The sequence below is a fragment of the Amphiprion ocellaris genome, chromosome 7, assembly GCF_022539595.1.
Source record: "Amphiprion ocellaris isolate individual 3 ecotype Okinawa chromosome 7, ASM2253959v1, whole genome shotgun sequence".
NCBI lineage: Eukaryota > Metazoa > Chordata > Actinopteri > Pomacentridae > Amphiprion > Amphiprion ocellaris.
The window spans coordinates 33,085,318-33,102,465 of record NC_072772.1 but is presented as its reverse complement, the minus strand read 5'-3'; the positions used below and the strand labels follow the sequence as shown (position 1 = coordinate 33,102,465).

Sequence of the window (17,148 nt, the reverse complement as noted above, 5' to 3'; positions counted from 1 at the left end):
TAGTATTGACAAGTAAAGTGCAAAATTGCTGGTAGTTACAATATAAAAACAGTATTAAACAGACTAGTATTCTATAAAAATCTATCTGTCTGCTTTGGAAAATTCAAGGTGTACAGTAGTATAATTAAGAAAAACAAGGGGGGAAATGTGCAACAGTATTAACAAACAGTATTAGTAAACAGTATTAACATGCTATATTTAAGAAAAACAATGAAATCAATGTGCAAAAGAAAGGGCAATTAACGTGCAAATCCTGCTGGTCAAGAAAATAAGGTGCATAAATTGCAGGTATTTACAATAAAAAATAGTATTAAACAGTCTATAAAAATCTATCTATCAAGCCATCTGTCTGCTTTGGAAAATTCAAGGTGTACAGTAGTATAATTAAGAAAAACAAGGGGGGAAATGTGCAAAAGAACATGCAATTAATGAGCAAATCATGCTTTTTGAAGAAATAATGTGCAAAAAATGCTGGTATTGACAAGAAAAGTGGAAAAAATGCTGGTATTTACAATATAAAAACAGTATTAAACAGTCTAAGTACTCTATAAAAATCTCAAAATCTGAAAATATTGCCTAATTTGTTGTTGAAACTTATTCTACACTACATACATTTGCATCCTGTAGATATATATTTAAACATGTTGAGTTGTGTGATGTTTTTTCTGAGCTTCTCCATATGTTTGCATTGTTTTCTTATGTGTTGCCTCTGGGCAGCGTTTGTCTGTACAGGGGTCTGTGGGGTCTGTGTGCTTTAGTTTCATTAATGTCACATCAGCTAAGCCTGTGGAGGAACGAGGTTTTAGGAAACAATCACCTTTAGTTGCATTAAGACTTCATTAGAGCAGAGTTTAGTGGGAGTCGAGGCTCAGCGGATTAACTGCAAACACTCAGGACTTACAGAACTAATGCATAGGAAGTGTGTTTGTGTGTGAGCAGCTACAACTTCAGTCTCTTTGTGCATCTTTCAGGAACATTTTTCAGGTTAACAGAGCAGTTTAAATGCTGCTAGTGGTTGGAAAACTGCAGTATTTTGTTGGCAAACTCTCTCCTCTGCACGGATTTTATATTAACCGTCCTGCTAGGTTCATTTCTCAGGAGCAGCAATGATGCTACTGGGTCAATTAATTATCCAAATATGTCAGAAAACCCCCCAAAAATCCCAATAAACACTGTTTTTATCTCATTATCACTGACAATTTCAGTTAATATTTACTCATAGATCATGGTTTAATGAGGATAATTAACTCATTTTTCATAAAAACTGCAACTTTTCTAAATATACATTGGAAAGACCTACATCCATCCATCCATCCATTATCTATACACCGCTTATTCCTCACTAGGGTCGCGGGGGGGGCTGGAGCCTATCCCAGCTGACTCGGGCGAAGGCAGGGGACACCCTGGACAGGTCGCCAGTCTGTCACAGGGCTACATATATAGACAAACAATCACTCACACATTCACACCTACGGGCAATTTAGAGTAATCAATTAACCTCAGCATATTTTTGGACTGTGGGAGGAAGCCGGAGTACCCGGAGAGAACCCACGCATGCACAGGGAGAACATGCAAACTCCATGCAGAAAGATCCCAGGAAAGCCGGGACGCGAACCAGGGATCTTCTCGCTGCAAGGCGAAAGTGCTAACCACTACGCCACTGTGCAGCCCGAAAGACCTACATATAAAATACAATAGTTTTACATGACAGTGATTATTCTAAATTTTTATTTCACATTTTGAAATTTATCACTTTTTCTGCCTGCCTGAGGAGATCAGATTTGCAGTCAGTAACTTCTTTTAAATCATTTCTTAAAACCCACTTTTATAGACTTGTTTTTTTTCTAATTAAACCATTTGTTCCGTGATTAATCGTTAACTCGCTGTTTGTTTGCTACTGCCTCACTCTCTCTCACACACTAAAGTCTAATGAGACAGCTGAATATCACGACTGAATGCATCACGCTGTTTCATTTTACTGTCACCTCACAGCGGTGGAGCTGCAGCTCCCAGCATTAACGCTAAAAATAACATCATGACTGTGCATCAGTAATTACCATCATAACTGCACCTCCCTCCCTGTTTTAATTCACACATAACACAATAAATATCAGATTAGCATATCAGAGCTGCATGCAGGCACCAGGAAAGAAGGAGAGAAGCTACTTTATGTGAATTAAATTGATTGTTTTTGGTTTTGTGCATGTGATTTGGGTGAGAATCTGCAGAGAATAAGTGGAGTGGCAGCATCCACGGGGTACATGGACATGACGTTAGACAGATATTAATAAGAATAGATGCACAGGTGTGAATGGTGCACATACTGTAACTGCAAGGACATATATTACATATGCACACGTGTTCCAAGGATTGTACACGCACATGGGAGCACAGTGGAAATGTTCCACCGCCCTGGCTGACATCCCATTAATGTAAAATTAGAAATAGATGATTTACACATGGAACAATGACACACGTACACGGTATCATCAGCCGTGTGTGTGTGGTGTCACACGGATAAAAATGTCAGCAAAAGTTCAGAAGGGAAGATTTATTTAAGTTGATGTTGAAAAAAGGAAAAGTTTCTGATAAGGATGCAGTTTAATGTAAATGAATTATTAAATATTTGTAATCAACACACAATATAAAAACTGATAAATCAGCACATATATAAGACATTGCATTGATTTGTGTTGATGATATCTCAATCATGTTTAATGAGGCATAAATTAATTCATGATTTCTATATTTGAAATGGATTTTGCTCATTTGTACAACTATTGAAAGTAGTTTTAGTTGCAGTGATCTTGAATTTCACTCTGTTTTTCTTTAAAAAAAAAAAGGTCAAAGCAGCAACATTGGTGGGAAAAGTGCAAATCATTAAGCAACAGACAAGATTTAAATGAAGTTCACAGAGAAGACAAAGCAAAGTTTCAGAGAAGGTTCCTGTCAAATATGAATCATTGAATCTTTATGAAAGTACAATAAAGCTACAAAACAAATAAAGATGTAATAATAAAGGTCTCATGGAGAAAATATACCAGAGATAATGATTTAACATGTGGATATACATCACCATTCAAAAGTTTGGGCTCACATAGAAATGTCCTTATTTTTGAAAGAAAAGCAGTTTTTTTTCAACGAGGATAACATGAAATAAATTATAAATCCAGTCTAGTCATTGTTAGTGTATTAAATGACTATTGTAGCTGGAAACAGCTGATTTTTAATGGAATATCTACATAGGGGTACAGAGGAACATTTCCAGCAACCATCACTCCTGTGTTCTAATGCTACATTGTGTTAGCTAATGGTGTTAGTTAACACAATGAAAAAAAACTCTTCAGTCTGTTGGTTTTGGTTCTGATTGTGCTTAGCCTTCTGTATTGTGCTAACCATGCTAACGGTGGCTAATTAGCTCTGTGATGGAGATGTTTTTGCAGGAATTTGGTTGGAAACAGAATCACACAGGTCTGTAGGATTCATCCTCTGGAAACAGTGAATATCAGGTTTCATGGTAAGACTGTGACATGAGCTCAGACACAGCTGTATTGCTGTATTTCTTGAATTCAACTTTTGGTTTTAAAGTGATAATCCGACCAGGAAATTAGCTTGAGGGTTATTGACAACTTCCGACTGGCATTTTAGACTAAATACTTAAATAATTACTATTAATTGATGAAATGTATCAGATTCATGAACACTGGATCTCTGACTTCACAGTACGCTGAGTCTGTTTCAACTGAACAAAGAACTTAATTTGATTTGAAGGGTTTCGTACTGTGTCACTGCAAAATGTGACTATTTTTGTTGGTGTTTTTTGTATCTAAAAGCCTCATAGTTACAGAAATTTCTCATTCCAGCTGAAAACTGGGACCGTTTTTGAGAAGAAGGAGGTTCAGTTTAATTGACAGTTGACACACTTTGACCAAACAAAATCATCAAACTTACCTCTCTAACCTCTCTTAGCACACAGCGCATGTGTTTTTCCAATTCACACTGCAAAAACTCAAAATCTTACCAAGTCTATTTGTCTCATTTTTAGTCAAAATGTCTCATCCCACTTGATTTAAGACAATGCATCTTAAATATCTAGTTCAAACAATCTTGAAATTACCTTATTTTGAGTTGTATTTTACAAGAAAACTCAAAATAAGTTTAATGCATCTCAAATTAGGAGGTTACATGAAAGCAAAAATCTATTTTTGAGTGAAAAACTACTATTTTTTTTTTAAGCATATCTGGCTTATTTTAAGACACCTAAACTTGACAAACCTGGTAAAATATAGCTTAAAATAAGTTTTCCCAGCTAATTTTAAGATCTCAGTATTCTAAATATCATATCGTATTTTAAGAAATCTTACCAAGGCATTTTTCACTTGTTCTATTGGCAGATTTTTTCACTTATTTCAAGGTAAAAGTTCCTTGAACTAAGTTTTTTTTTTCTTGTTTTGAGAGGGGCATGTTTTCCAGTGCACATGCTCTTTACATCAATGCATAGATTGTCCTGCTCCAGAAACATGAATTCCACCAGTCTGCTCAGGCGGTGGATGAATGGACGGGGAGGTGGACGGAAGAACTGACAGACTGACAGCTGAGTCAATGCAATTCAATCGGCAGGACTGGCATCGGAGATCGGAGGACCCGGTGAGGTGGCACTAAAGATAGAAATCCGTGGTTCACCCCCGAGCTCCCCTCAACGACTCGGCTCATGTTTCATTGCAGCCTCGCCGCCGTTACTTTCACAGAATGCACACAAAACCCACAACTGTGACCAAACAGCTGTGATAAATGACTTAGATAATCCACCATCTTGATTTGAAATGCAGCGTTATTACAGTGGAGCTCAGTGCAGATTAGTGGATAATCAGGAATGGGACTCCCACATCCAGTTTATTTCCCCTCTATGAGAGCACAAAGCTGCACATGCTGCAATCGTTTGTCATCTTTCTATTTTGATTTAAATAAACCCCTCTGCTTTGAGTCCATTGTGCGTTACTTACGATATCCTCTTACTGATCGGTATGAATCGGTGATAAATGTCTCCTGTCAACTAGAGCTACTGTCTGAGCTCACATGTGTGTTTTATTGCTTTCTCTCTGTCGGAATCAATCAAATATCATCACAGAAGACATAAACAGTTTGTGCAGCAGAATCAGAAAGGTTGTCCACACGTTCTTCCTCCTCCACACCTACATCACCCACAATGCAACTCAACCCCTGACGGTTCGGTCACCAGGAGATCCTGCTGCGTTAAGTTATAAGCGGCTAGTATATCCTAGAGCTCGACTAACTCGCACAACCAGATTTTTCATTTCTTCAGAACCAACTGATGCTGACTCAAATGACATGAGTCGAGACGCTGAGCTGCCACTGGAGGCTTCATGTAACATCCAGTAGAACTTCCCAACATGAGTTCAACGTTCAAGTCTTTTTCAAGAAATGGTGTTAGAGCAGCATTTAAAGCCCAATCCACCGTCTTTGTACTGTTCGTCCAAATATCAACCACCATCGCAGCAACTGAACATGTCTCCTCCATGATACGTATGAATCATTAATCAGTATTATACACCACAACATTGTAATGAATCCAAAAGAAAGTCAAATTCTTCACTTTGCGTTGTGTGCAACCAAACCTAAACCAAACAAAGCCTCATGTCTCATTGGCCGAAACACCGTCACTCCTCACTCGACCCCTTCTCATTCCATTCCAGCCCTTTTCACCGTGTGACAGACTTAACATGCACACATGTCGGCAAAGAGTTGTCTTACAAATTCCTGGAGTCTATTTGCGGGAACCTCAAACTGCTGACATAACTTTTCCTGCTCTGGCTCTGGATTTTTATCTCGTAAACTGTTAATCCAGGTTAAAAATCTGAGGAATCCAGAGAAGACACGAGCATCCTGGCTGCTGTTTCTGCTGCTCTGATGTGTTTCATAACACAGTTAACCCTCCTGTGGTCTTCATTTACGGGAACCAAAAAATATTGTTTCCTTGTCTGAAAAAAATCCAAAAATTCGACAAAAAAATTCCCCAAATTTCTGAAAATTTGCAAAACCTTCAGGAAGAAAATTCCAATCATTCCTTAAAAGTTTTATTTCATGAAATCCCCCAAATTTGACAAGAACATTCTTGTAAATATTTTCAAAAAATGAGTAAAAGCCTTCCAAAAAAAATCCTAAAAATATTTAAAGTGATTACATAAAAATCAGTAAAACTTCTAAGATTTTCCTTAAGAACATCCACAAAAAAAATCAATCAAAATCCAGCAAAATTCACTGGATTTTGGTTGATTTTTTTTGTGAATGTTCTTAAAGAAACATTTTTAACATTTCTTTTTTCCCACCAAAAATGTTCAAAAATTTCTCAAAAATGTTGAAAATGTGGACATCAGAAGTTTCACTGTGAAAATATATTTTTTTTCCCACATTTTCAAACTTTAAAACCGATCAGTTTGACCCGCTGGACGACACGAGGGCTAAGGAAGATATATGTGGAGGTTATGAGTTTTAAACACTAATGTCAAGCTTTTTAATGACAATGGCATCAACTTCAGTCTGGTTTTGTCCTCTCCTCTCTTTGGAACCACAGGGACACATTCTGATGCTATAAGCTGCTCTATAACATGGAAAGAAACATCACAAAGCTGTCTTAGCGGATGCCATTGGTGGCTCAAGACTGCCAGCTGTTCCTGGCGACACCCATGTGTGAATGTATGAATGTATGAATGCATGTAGCCCTCAACTGCTCCCTAAGGCCTTCGCTGGGACTAAGAATGTGTCATGGAACTGCACGCCAACCCAGACGAGGTTGAAGAAATTGATATTGCACAGAAATATACAAAAATATACCAAAAAAAGCCCCATAAAGTGTTGTGGAAGTTCTGCTAGGCCGAGAGAGGATGAGGAGGCAGACACAGAGAGAGACTAGACACTCAGATGACTTAGGTTGGAGTAACGTTTACTGATATCAGGACAAGTGACATCGACAGAGCAGCAGTTCATGCAAGCATCAGTTCTGAGGATTCTCTCTGAAGTTTGGTGTCACTTAGAAATGTCCTTATTTTTGAAAGAAAAGCTGTTTTATTTTAATGAAGATAACATTAAATGAATGATAAACACAGTCTAGACATTGTTAATGTGGTAAATGACTATTGTAGCTGGAAACAGCTGATTTTTAATGGAATATCTCCATAGAGGTACAGAGGAACATTTCCAGCAACCATCACTCCTGTGTTCTAATGCTACATTGTGTTAGCTAATGGTGTTGAAAGGCTCATTGATGATTAGAAAACCCTTGTGCAGTTATGTTGAATAAAAGTGTGAGTTTTCATGGAAAATATGACATTGTCTGGGTGAACCCAAACTTTTGAACGATAGTGTATATATGTCTCAAAGACTCCAACTGTTTCCAGGAATCAAAGTGCAAATCAAGACTAAAACAGAAACAAGCAACTTGTAAAATATGATTTCTCATTTAGACAATGGTTATCTTGAACTATTTAGTATGATTCTGTATTCATGTGTGGGTCATTACACACACAATGCGACTTAAAGGAGAGGCAGAAACACACCACATATTAATACAACAAAAATGCTACAAAATCAGCTTCACAGATGCCATCAATGCAGGGCTGTTTCACTGGATTGTAATGGACTGTGAAAGTAAGGATGCACACATGCAAACTGCACCAACACAGCTCAGGCTTGCTGCCTAGGAAGCAATAAAACGCATCTCCTAACAACATATTCTCACGCAAACTCCAGAAAACAAACACTAGAACATGCATGCGGCTCAATAACGTGTCATTTAGTATGCATTAACCCACTCCCCAAGTATTGAGCTGATTTTTTCTTTGGCACATTCTGCTCATGAGACTCAGATAATCATTATAAATGATTCACACAGTGTTACTGGTTTACATAACTGTCCTTGGTGCCTGTTTCCCCAGGGCAGCTGCAGGGTTCTGGGGCTGTTTGGCTCGGCGGTGGGGGGTGATATGGGTGTGTGTGTGTGGGAGGAGGGGTAGCACTGGGAGATAAGGTAACAGTCTAAACTGGGATACTGGATCTGAGCCACAGTGGCATTCGAGCTACAGAACTAAGTGGTCTGAATGGGCAGAAGACGCACACAGCACATATCACACGTCAGTCAGCATGACCTTTGAGTTTTATTGACTGGAGGTTTGCATTTAGGCATGCACTGAGGGCAAAATTGTACTTTTATATGTAATATAGAGTTGAAACACCCTTTTGGGCTGTTCATGAAGAGTATTTATACCTTCTGTACTTTGATCAGACATGAAAGGTGAAAATATTTCCAAAAAAAATTGATGTGTCACTTTATTCTTTACTTTGAAGGATTTATATTTTATAGGGATCAGTGACTGGATGTTAATATTCTCTCACTAATTAAGAGATTATCTGTTCCTGGTTGCGCGCATTATTCAGCACAGGCTCGTGTCCTGTTATTGGTTGTTACGGTAATAAGTAGGTGTGCGTTCACTCGTGTGAGAGTGAGTTCACGGTGGGTGAGCAACATGTAGCGACATGGAGGAAGATTAATTTGGGAAGTCATCTCTGTGGATGGTCAGGGCACAGCTGTGAAACTGGAGCCCGAGTGTTGATTTAGAGCAAAGGAGCTGAGACTCCCCACACTCATGAACACAACATGTATCTGCAGATTTAAAGCTGCAAAAGCCAGCCGAAAGGATGGATACAACCGCAAATGTAACCGGACAAACTTGCAGTATGCGTATTAAATGGGAATATGTGCAGAAGAGTACACAATTCTGCACCACAAAAAGCATTCCTGCATTGATTATTCGCAGAAATAAAACAGTGACAAGCTATTAATTACACATCTTCAGTAAAATAAAGGAATATGCATCATTTGCTTTGAATCAGTACATCTATATGTTTAGAAACTAGGAGAAGTTATTCTGTATATAAAGGCGATTGTTGTCTGCATAGCATGTAAACGTATGATACTACAATAACTGTAAGCATATCCAAAAAAGAACCTAAAGGCCACAGCAAAGCACAAGATTGAACTGAAATAACCACCTGGATGATCTGAGGCAAGCGCCACATAGATTCCATTGGGCCTTTACAATCTTGCACTGTGTTTTTTGAGGGCCCTGATGCTTTACCACACCTCTTTTCAAGTCACAGTCAATGCTAAACCATTTCCAGTTTATCTTCACCTTCAACAATACCCAGCAGTTTAACATCTTTCTGTTACAAAATATGCTCATTTAAATGTTTATCACTGTAAGTCCTATCATTACATACTGAAGATTCATCTCAATTCACAATCATGTCAACAGCACAAGCGTAAAAGCTACCTTTACAAGCCTGCTGGGCCTGCTGTTGAGAAACATCCCCACATCTTGATGCTACCACCACCATGCTTCACATCATGATGCTGCCGCCACCGTGCCTCATATCATGATGCTACCACCACCATGCTTTACATTATGATGCTGCCACCACCATGCTTCACATCATGATGCTGCCACCACCGTGCTTCACATCATGATGCTACCACCACCATGCTTTACATTATGATGCTGCCACCAGCATGCTTCATGGTGGGAATGGTTGTGTTGTGTTTGCAGTGTTTGGTATCTACCAAAAATAGTGTCTAGTCTGAAGGCCAAAAATCTCAATATTAGTGTCATCAGACTGAAGAACCTTTTTCCAGTTGACTTCAGAGTCTCAACATGCCTTCTGGTGAACTCTACCTGAGATTTAACATAAGCTTTCTTTCAACAGTGACTTTCTCTTTTCCACTTTGCCATAAAGCTTTGACTGGTGAAGAACAGACAACAGTTGTTGAATGAACAGTCTCTCCCATTTTAGCTGTTGAAGTTTGTCACGCCTTCAGAGGGTCTTAGGTGTCTTGGTGGCCTCCCTCACTGGTCTCTTTTTTGGTCACTCAGTTTTTCAGGACTGGACCTTCAACGTAAAGGAGTCTTTATGTTACAATCATTGGAGACAGATTCACTGCACTCAGATGACTTATAGTTCACTGTTTGTGTGACTTCTAGTACCAATTAGCATTTGAATTGGGTTAGTCACTTTGAAGAAGGTAAATACTTATGTCTACTTTGAAAAACAGCACTGGGGAAACCTGGATCTCCTGTGAGGCTGCTATTTGCATCACCGTGTCTCTCAGCTCCAACTCACAGTTTCTACCCTGTCACATGATTTGGATGAATTAATATCTGTCTACGGGTAGATTACCGAAGTCTATCACATTACAAATGGAGAGTAATGATATTGGCACTTGTACAGGAGAGAGATTTTACAGTCAGAGACAGATCTCACTCTGAGTATAATCATCTCATTGCTCAGATATGCATTAGTTATCTGAATGAATGCATGAATGATACTCACCTGAAATGCATCAAGCACCGATATTCAGTGAAATCCATTAATTTCTGAGAAAAATGCATACTAAGAAAGAAATTCTCCCACATTTTGAAACAAACATAAAGAGAGACATTGGAGTTTTCCGTTCTTTGACTTGCCAAATGTTTTGAGTATGAACAGCCTGTCACTATGCTTCACTGCATGACATTTCACACACAAGCAGACACCTCCGTTTAGTAAACTGGTTGCTAAGAGCGCCGCGGTTCACTGAAATCCAATCTGTAATCTTCAATATTATGATGATGTAATCCAAGACAAAGTGGTTATTTTAACTCCCAAATGTGATGACAGACAGAACTCCAGCTACTCTGCATCACTGATTCACAGGGAACACGTACGAAACAAGGATATATATGCACTATACAGTAATATCACAGCAGTCCAGGTGAAATCAGCTTAAAAGACTGATCCCTGACCAAAACAACACAGCATACTATCACAATACTTCATAAAAATTGCATCAGATTCACACTACAACAAATACTGCACTTTAATATGCTGTATATAGAAGTATAATTAAATTCAAATACCCTTTCTCCTCATTTTTATGTGGTTTTTAATGCTTTTTTCCTTACTTTGCAGGCTGAGGTGGGGGTAGGGGTTACATTTTATTCATTCGTTGTTTAATTAATATTATTTTTTTCACTGTTTAGAGTGTATCACTCATTTAATAGCATGATTAAAATTAAAAATATTTGTTATATCTTAAAAGACAGAGACAGCAGATGTAAAGGAAGGCACTGAGTTCATGTAGTTCAAATACAATCAAATTAAATGACAATCCTTTATGGTGTTTTTAATTTTATTTTACTGTAGATATTAAATGTGCATCATGGCTATTTTTTGCATGACGTGATTTTGAGATTTGCACTCTTGATCTACTTTTACTTTCACACTGGTCAAGGTTAAAACCTTGGTGAAAGCCCACATGTGACTCTAATTCCACTACAATGCAATTATTCTACTGTTCTACAGTTTCATTTAGCAGACGCTTTTATCCAAAGCGACGTACCTCTGAGGGTAGACACAACAATCACGACTTACTTTGCACGCATCTAATGTAAGAATGTTTGAGGATGCATGCGTTTTCTGCAGTGTTCTTTCCAGCAGGCTGCTATAAAGCAGCTACCAGCAGGCAGAAGGTGAAAGGTTGGACTGGGCGACTGCAGCTGTTGCCTTGTCTCTCATCTCGAGTGCTGTGTGATGTTCGTTCTTTCCTTTTAGAAACTCAACTCGGCACAGAAGACTCCGTGTGACCAATCGAATGAGGGGACCCCAGGCCCGGTCAACCAATAGGGACCGAGGTCTGGGTATAAATACTTAAGTCCATCACCTGGCAGAGTTGGGCAACCCCTACATTTGGTGGACAGGATCTGATCCCGGGATCTGTTACCTCTTTCTTTTCTCCTAAGCAGGTAAAAAGCAACTCAGTGCTTTAGTTAGTCTTTTTGATGGTTCCATGGGAAATATTGTGGTGATTTTTACATTTAACTATGGACTAATACTTCTCCCTGACCAAACGTCATGAAAACAAAATTGCCTTATGAGGGAAACCAAAAATCTGACAGATTCCACTCCACTGCTGAACTCTGAGCCATGAAAACTCAATGAATTGAATTTGCTTCTTGCGTTTTCGGCATGGATTCCTCTGAAGCTTTGCACATTTTTCATGACAAGGAAAAATGTTTCTGTCGATGCACACTTTAGCTTGAATGCAGTTTTTTCTGTGAATGTCTTGACTCTTGGATGTGGGTAGCAACAGTCTGCTGATTAAGGCGTAGCTAAGTATGCAGCGGTGTAGTGTCACTCCAACAGTTGTGACTCTCTGTCAGCTGTTGCTGACCCCAGCAGAACAGACTTGAGGTGTGTCTTGTCTTTGAATAGTTTAGGAGCGCTTGATTTAGTCATGGAACTTGTGGAGCCATCTGTGAGGCATGCAGGCTTTGACCTTTCGGTGCACCAGGTGTCATCGATCTACTGCACCTCCACTGACAGACACAAGCGACTTCTGACCTCTGCCTGAAGGAGAGAGACACATAGATAGATACAGAATGATATCTAACAGTTTAGAAATATTACTCCTGAACCAACCTGACTGATTCTGCATGTTCGTGCAAGATTTGCATTTAGAATTTTATTTTAAAGTAGCTTCTGTTTGGGCACTGGATCACAAAGTTCCAAAAGTTTAGCAACAAACGATGTGTCAGTGTTGTATTGTAATAATACCTTCTTTATCTCAGTTCACTAAAGATCTAAAGGGTTAAGCAGCACATAGAAAGTAAAAACAGAACTATATGTCAGGACAAACGAAGATAAGGGAGGATATCACAAAATGGACCAGATTCATTTTTGTGCTGTAGTTTATTTCTGCTGTTTTCGGTCTTTTAAAAACTGTTTTGCTTCTTGTCATGAAGTAATCCATGCAGACTTTTGTATCACATGGCCATTAAGTTAGCATTAGGCTGAATAGAGCGAGACGAAATAGAAAATCATTCATCATACTGTGCTGGAGACTCCCTGCAGAGGTGGGAGGAGTGCAGGACAAGGGGTGGCACAGCTGGACTATTTATAACCTTCACTGTGAGGGGAAGACAGGTGGTGAGACATTCAGAGAGACAGGAAAGCAGGGAGAAAAGCATGTAGGCAGCACAGCTGACGGAGAGAGGAGGGGAAATGAGACAGTGAAAAGAGGAAGAAAAAAGCAAGAAAGAAAGCAGGTAACAGAGAGAAAGACAGAATGAGAAGGTGTCTCCTTTTAACTAGAAGACTCATAGACAAGGCGCTTGAAAAACTTGGAGAAATGCCAGACAAGACATATGGTATTCATCGCTTTCTTACACAACTGGAACACCAAATGACACTGACATACATACTGTAGCTAGTAAAACTATTAAATCCAATTCTCAGAGCTGCTTCTATAATATGCTCCTGATTTTACGACACTAAGAACAAATGGTTCTGTCCAAAATCTTCACCCAATGAGTCTTACAATTTTACAGATTCAATAAAATAACACCTCATCTCCGCTTTTTCCTCGTCTCCTCTCAGACGGAGTAAGAACCGCAACCATGACGAAGAACTGCCACAACGACTACAAGATGAAGTTCAGTCTGGACGACGAGTACCCAGATCTGTCCCAGCACAACAACCACATGGCCAAGGTACAAGTCCTGCTCCGACAATGTTGCACTTTTTAGCAAGGCATGACTTTTCCACGTACATTCTAATATTTACTGCTGATGAGACGAGTCACTTGGCTCACTGAACACAACTTTAAAGACAGGGAATCGAGTGAATGTATAATTACTGACCTGCACTGTGTGTTATCTGCTGTAGGTGCTGACCAAGGACATCTACGGAAAGCTGAGGGGAAAGTCCACCCCCAGTGGCTTCACCGTGGATGACGTCATCCAGACCGGTGTTGACAACCCTGGTAAGAAGGAGAGAGTCATCGGCGTATAGACGAACACACACCAGGAAAGATAGGGTTCAACTGATGCAAACACCACACGTAGTCAAGTACAAGTTATTTGTATGTCAGTATGTCATGATTTAGTGACCTAAAAGGTGAGACAGAGTGTTTTGATCGTAATGTACAGGGACAAGAAGACACAAAAATACACTACAAGTTACTTATTATCAGTTTTACCAACTTCCTCATCCTGCGTCTTGTCCCTAAGGTCACCCCTTCATCATGACCGTTGGCTGTGTTGCTGGTGATGAGGAGTCCTACGAGGTCTTCAAGGAGCTGCTGGACCCCATCATCTCCGACCGTCATGGTGGATACAAGCCCACCGACAAGCACAAGACCGACCTGAACTTCGAGAACCTGAAGGTGAGGAGTCGAGACATGCGTGACTGCATTGATATAGATTGTATTTAAACTCCAAATAAATGACTGGAAAATTACTAAAGTTGACTCAATGAGCAAATTCCCAAAATGTTGAGACATTCTTCAAATATTTAGATAATGGCTTGAAACATTCATAAGTGGGTTTGTGAATAAGAAACAACACACAGTCAATCATACAGGAAAAAATGAAAATGTAAGAGACAAGAGAGAAAAATCAAACCCAATGGCTCCAGTACAACAATCATAATCATGTTGGTTGTGTTTTTCTGTCCCACATAGGGTGGTGATGACCTGGACCCCAACTACGTGCTGTCCAGCCGTGTTCGTACCGGCCGCAGCATCAAGGGATTCACCCTGCCCCCCCACAACAGCCGTGGAGAGCGCAGAGCCATCCAGAACCTGTCCATTGAGGGTGAATACCAAACCATTAACACTAAGACAAGTATCTGTAGGACGCAAGATGTACTATTCAGAGGACTGACTTCTTTTCTCTGTGCGCCTGTCTTTATCGTCAGCCCTGTCCAGCCTGGAGGGTGAGTTCAAGGGAAAGTACTACCCCCTGGACGGCATGACCGACGCCGAGCAGGAGCAGCTGATCGCTGACCACTTCCTGTTTGACAAGCCCGTGTCCCCCCTGCTGACCTGCGCCGGTATGGCCCGTGACTGGCCCGACGCCAGAGGCATCTGGTGAGAAACGCCGACAAGAAGTCAGTTTTATCAAGGCTCTCCCTGTTTAAAAAGCAAAAGGGTGATCAGACGTGTTACAACCAACCATGAAAGCAGCTTTGTGCGTCTATTTAAACACAAACAGACAGAAACAAACAACCACCCTCTGAGCTAAAATCTCCCATCTGCCCCTTTGTACACAAACCCCTGAAACTATCACCATCTGTCTCTTTCTAGCAAAGCTATAGCATGAAAATCCTGATTATTCCTGTTTCCAAACATCTGTTAAAGTGTGTCATGATCACCACAGCTGCAGTGTGCACTGTCCCTTCTGTAAATCCACCACTGTGCAGCTCAGTGGGTCGGATAATTCACATCATCAGTGCCACACAAACTATATATCTAACACTTTTTAACCAAAATTGCAATTTAAATTCATGTAGCAGTGCCTTATCAAACTGTGTCATGTAAATCGAGTGCAACTGAGTTGGATTCTTCTTCCTGCAGGCACAACGACAACAAGACCTTCCTGGTCTGGGTGAACGAGGAGGATCACCTGCGTGTCATCTCCATGCAGAAGGGAGGCAACATGAAGGAGGTCTTCAAACGCTTCTGCGTTGGCCTGCAGAAGGTAAAACACAAAAACAGACTCAGTTATGCACACACCGAAGTACGTACAATTCAAGTCTTCTTCAACACTACTTTCTGTGGTTAAATTCTACTCACTCTTCCATTGGTCAGATTGAGGAGATCTTCAAGAAGCACAACCACGGCTTCATGTGGAACGAGCATCTGGGCTACATCCTGACCTGCCCCTCCAACCTGGGAACCGGTCTGCGTGGTGGCGTCCACGTCAAGCTGGCCAAGCTCAGCACACACCCCAAGTTCGAGGAGATCCTGACCAGGCTGCGTCTGCAGAAGCGTGGCACAGGTACTGAAAATTAGCTGTTTAGGCAAGGCGAGGCAAATTTATTTGTATAGCATCCTTCATGTCCAAGACAATTCAAAGCGCTTTACATAAAACATTACAAGCATTACAGTGAGGTGCAGATAAAACATTAAAAAGTACGTAAGACATTGCAAAAATCATAATAAAATCATGTACAGTAACTAAATTGAATTAAGATGATTAAAAGCAAGCATCAGTCGAGATAAGTTAAAAGATAGCTTGCAGATTTCATGCATAGGCGTGTGAGAAAAGACATGTTTTTAACCTTGATTTAAAAGTGTCTCGTTTAGTGAGTTGTATCGAGAGTTAACAGCAAAAGAAGAGTCTCGGGGACATTATATTTAGAGGAAAGTGTGTGACTCCACGTTCTTAGGAAGTTTTGCACATTACAGGAAAAAGATCTAGCTCTGATATTTACCACGTGAGACGATGGAGTTTGATTCTCTGTCCTCTGTGTGCAGGTGGTGTGGACACAGCCTCCGTCGGTGGCGTGTTCGACATCTCCAACGCTGACCGTCTGGGCTCCTCCGAGGTGGAGCAGGTCCAGCTGGTGGTTGATGGTGTCAAGCTGATGGTTGAGATGGAGAAGAAGCTCGAGAAGGGAGAGTCCATTGATGGCATGATCCCCGCCCAGAAGTAAAGTGGACAGACAACCCATGACCGAATGACTGTCTGTGTTTGTTTTTTTTTATATATATTATAAAAAAATGAACGGTAGCCTTGTTGTAAAGTTATCTTACTGGTTTCGGCCGACTGGCTACTTTCTGCTTTCTTCTTTCCGTCAATAGACACTCCACTTTTCTTTCTGCTCCTTCCTTTCTTACTTCTGTTAAACTTATTCTTTCCTTTTCCTGCCTTTTTCTTCGGTTCCTCTTTCTGATTTCCTGTAACTTTAAACATCTCTCCGCCCGTTTTCTCTGTAACATCCTGGGATCAATCCGTGCATAGTCTGGTCGTGGCTATGTTTATGCACCGAAGTAAAAAAATTTTTTTTGGTTGTAAATTATAACTGGACTATTAAATGATGCCCCATGTAACAATCAAACCTTCTCCTTCATGTTTTCTTTTGCAACAAACCACTGACTGGCAGTGATATGTGTAGTTTTGCTTACATAAAAAGACATTATAATACACTAGAAAAAATGCCCCTCTCAAAACAAGAAAAAAAAAACTTATTTCAAGGAACTTTTACCTTGAAAGAAGTGAAAAAATCTGCCAATAGAACTAGTGAAAAATGGCTTGG

The 17,148-nt window shown here is 40.1% G+C and overlaps 1 protein-coding gene and 1 long non-coding RNA gene across 2 annotated transcripts; one reads left to right on the top strand and one right to left on the bottom strand.

Moving 5' to 3' along the window:
* Nucleotides 1-6,870: 6,870 nt before the first annotated feature.
* On the bottom strand, nt 6,871-13,868 carry LOC129349282 (uncharacterized). The gene is made up of 3 exons (XR_008602228.1): nt 13,749-13,868; nt 10,402-12,456; nt 6,871-9,960 (listed from the first exon to the last, which is right to left on the bottom strand). It is a non-coding gene; the product is annotated as an uncharacterized LOC129349282 (long non-coding RNA).
* ckmb (creatine kinase, muscle b) lies at nt 11,710-16,950 on the top strand. The gene is made up of 9 exons (XM_023293117.3): nt 11,710-11,852; nt 13,486-13,598; nt 13,774-13,870; nt 14,118-14,272; nt 14,570-14,702; nt 14,806-14,977; nt 15,464-15,587; nt 15,698-15,887; nt 16,367-16,950. The coding sequence occupies exons 2-9, from the start codon at nt 13,506-13,508 to the stop codon at nt 16,543-16,545; spliced, it is 1,143 nt and encodes a 380-aa protein (XP_023148885.1). The 5' UTR covers nt 11,710-11,852; nt 13,486-13,505; the 3' UTR covers nt 16,546-16,950.
* The last annotated feature ends 198 nt before the right edge of the window (nt 16,951-17,148 follow it).

Excerpts from the sequence above, each read along its gene's own strand:
- ckmb (XM_023293117.3), top strand. The coding sequence starts at position 13,506 with ATGACGAAGAACTGCCACAACGACTACAAGATGAAGTTCAGTCTGGAC. Across the intron at positions 14,273-14,569 it reads TGAACTTCGAGAACCTGAAG|GGTGGTGATGACCTGGACCC; the intron begins GTGAGGAGTCGA and ends TGTCCCACATAG. Across the intron at positions 15,588-15,697 it reads TCTGCGTTGGCCTGCAGAAG|ATTGAGGAGATCTTCAAGAA; the intron begins GTAAAACACAAA and ends TCCATTGGTCAG.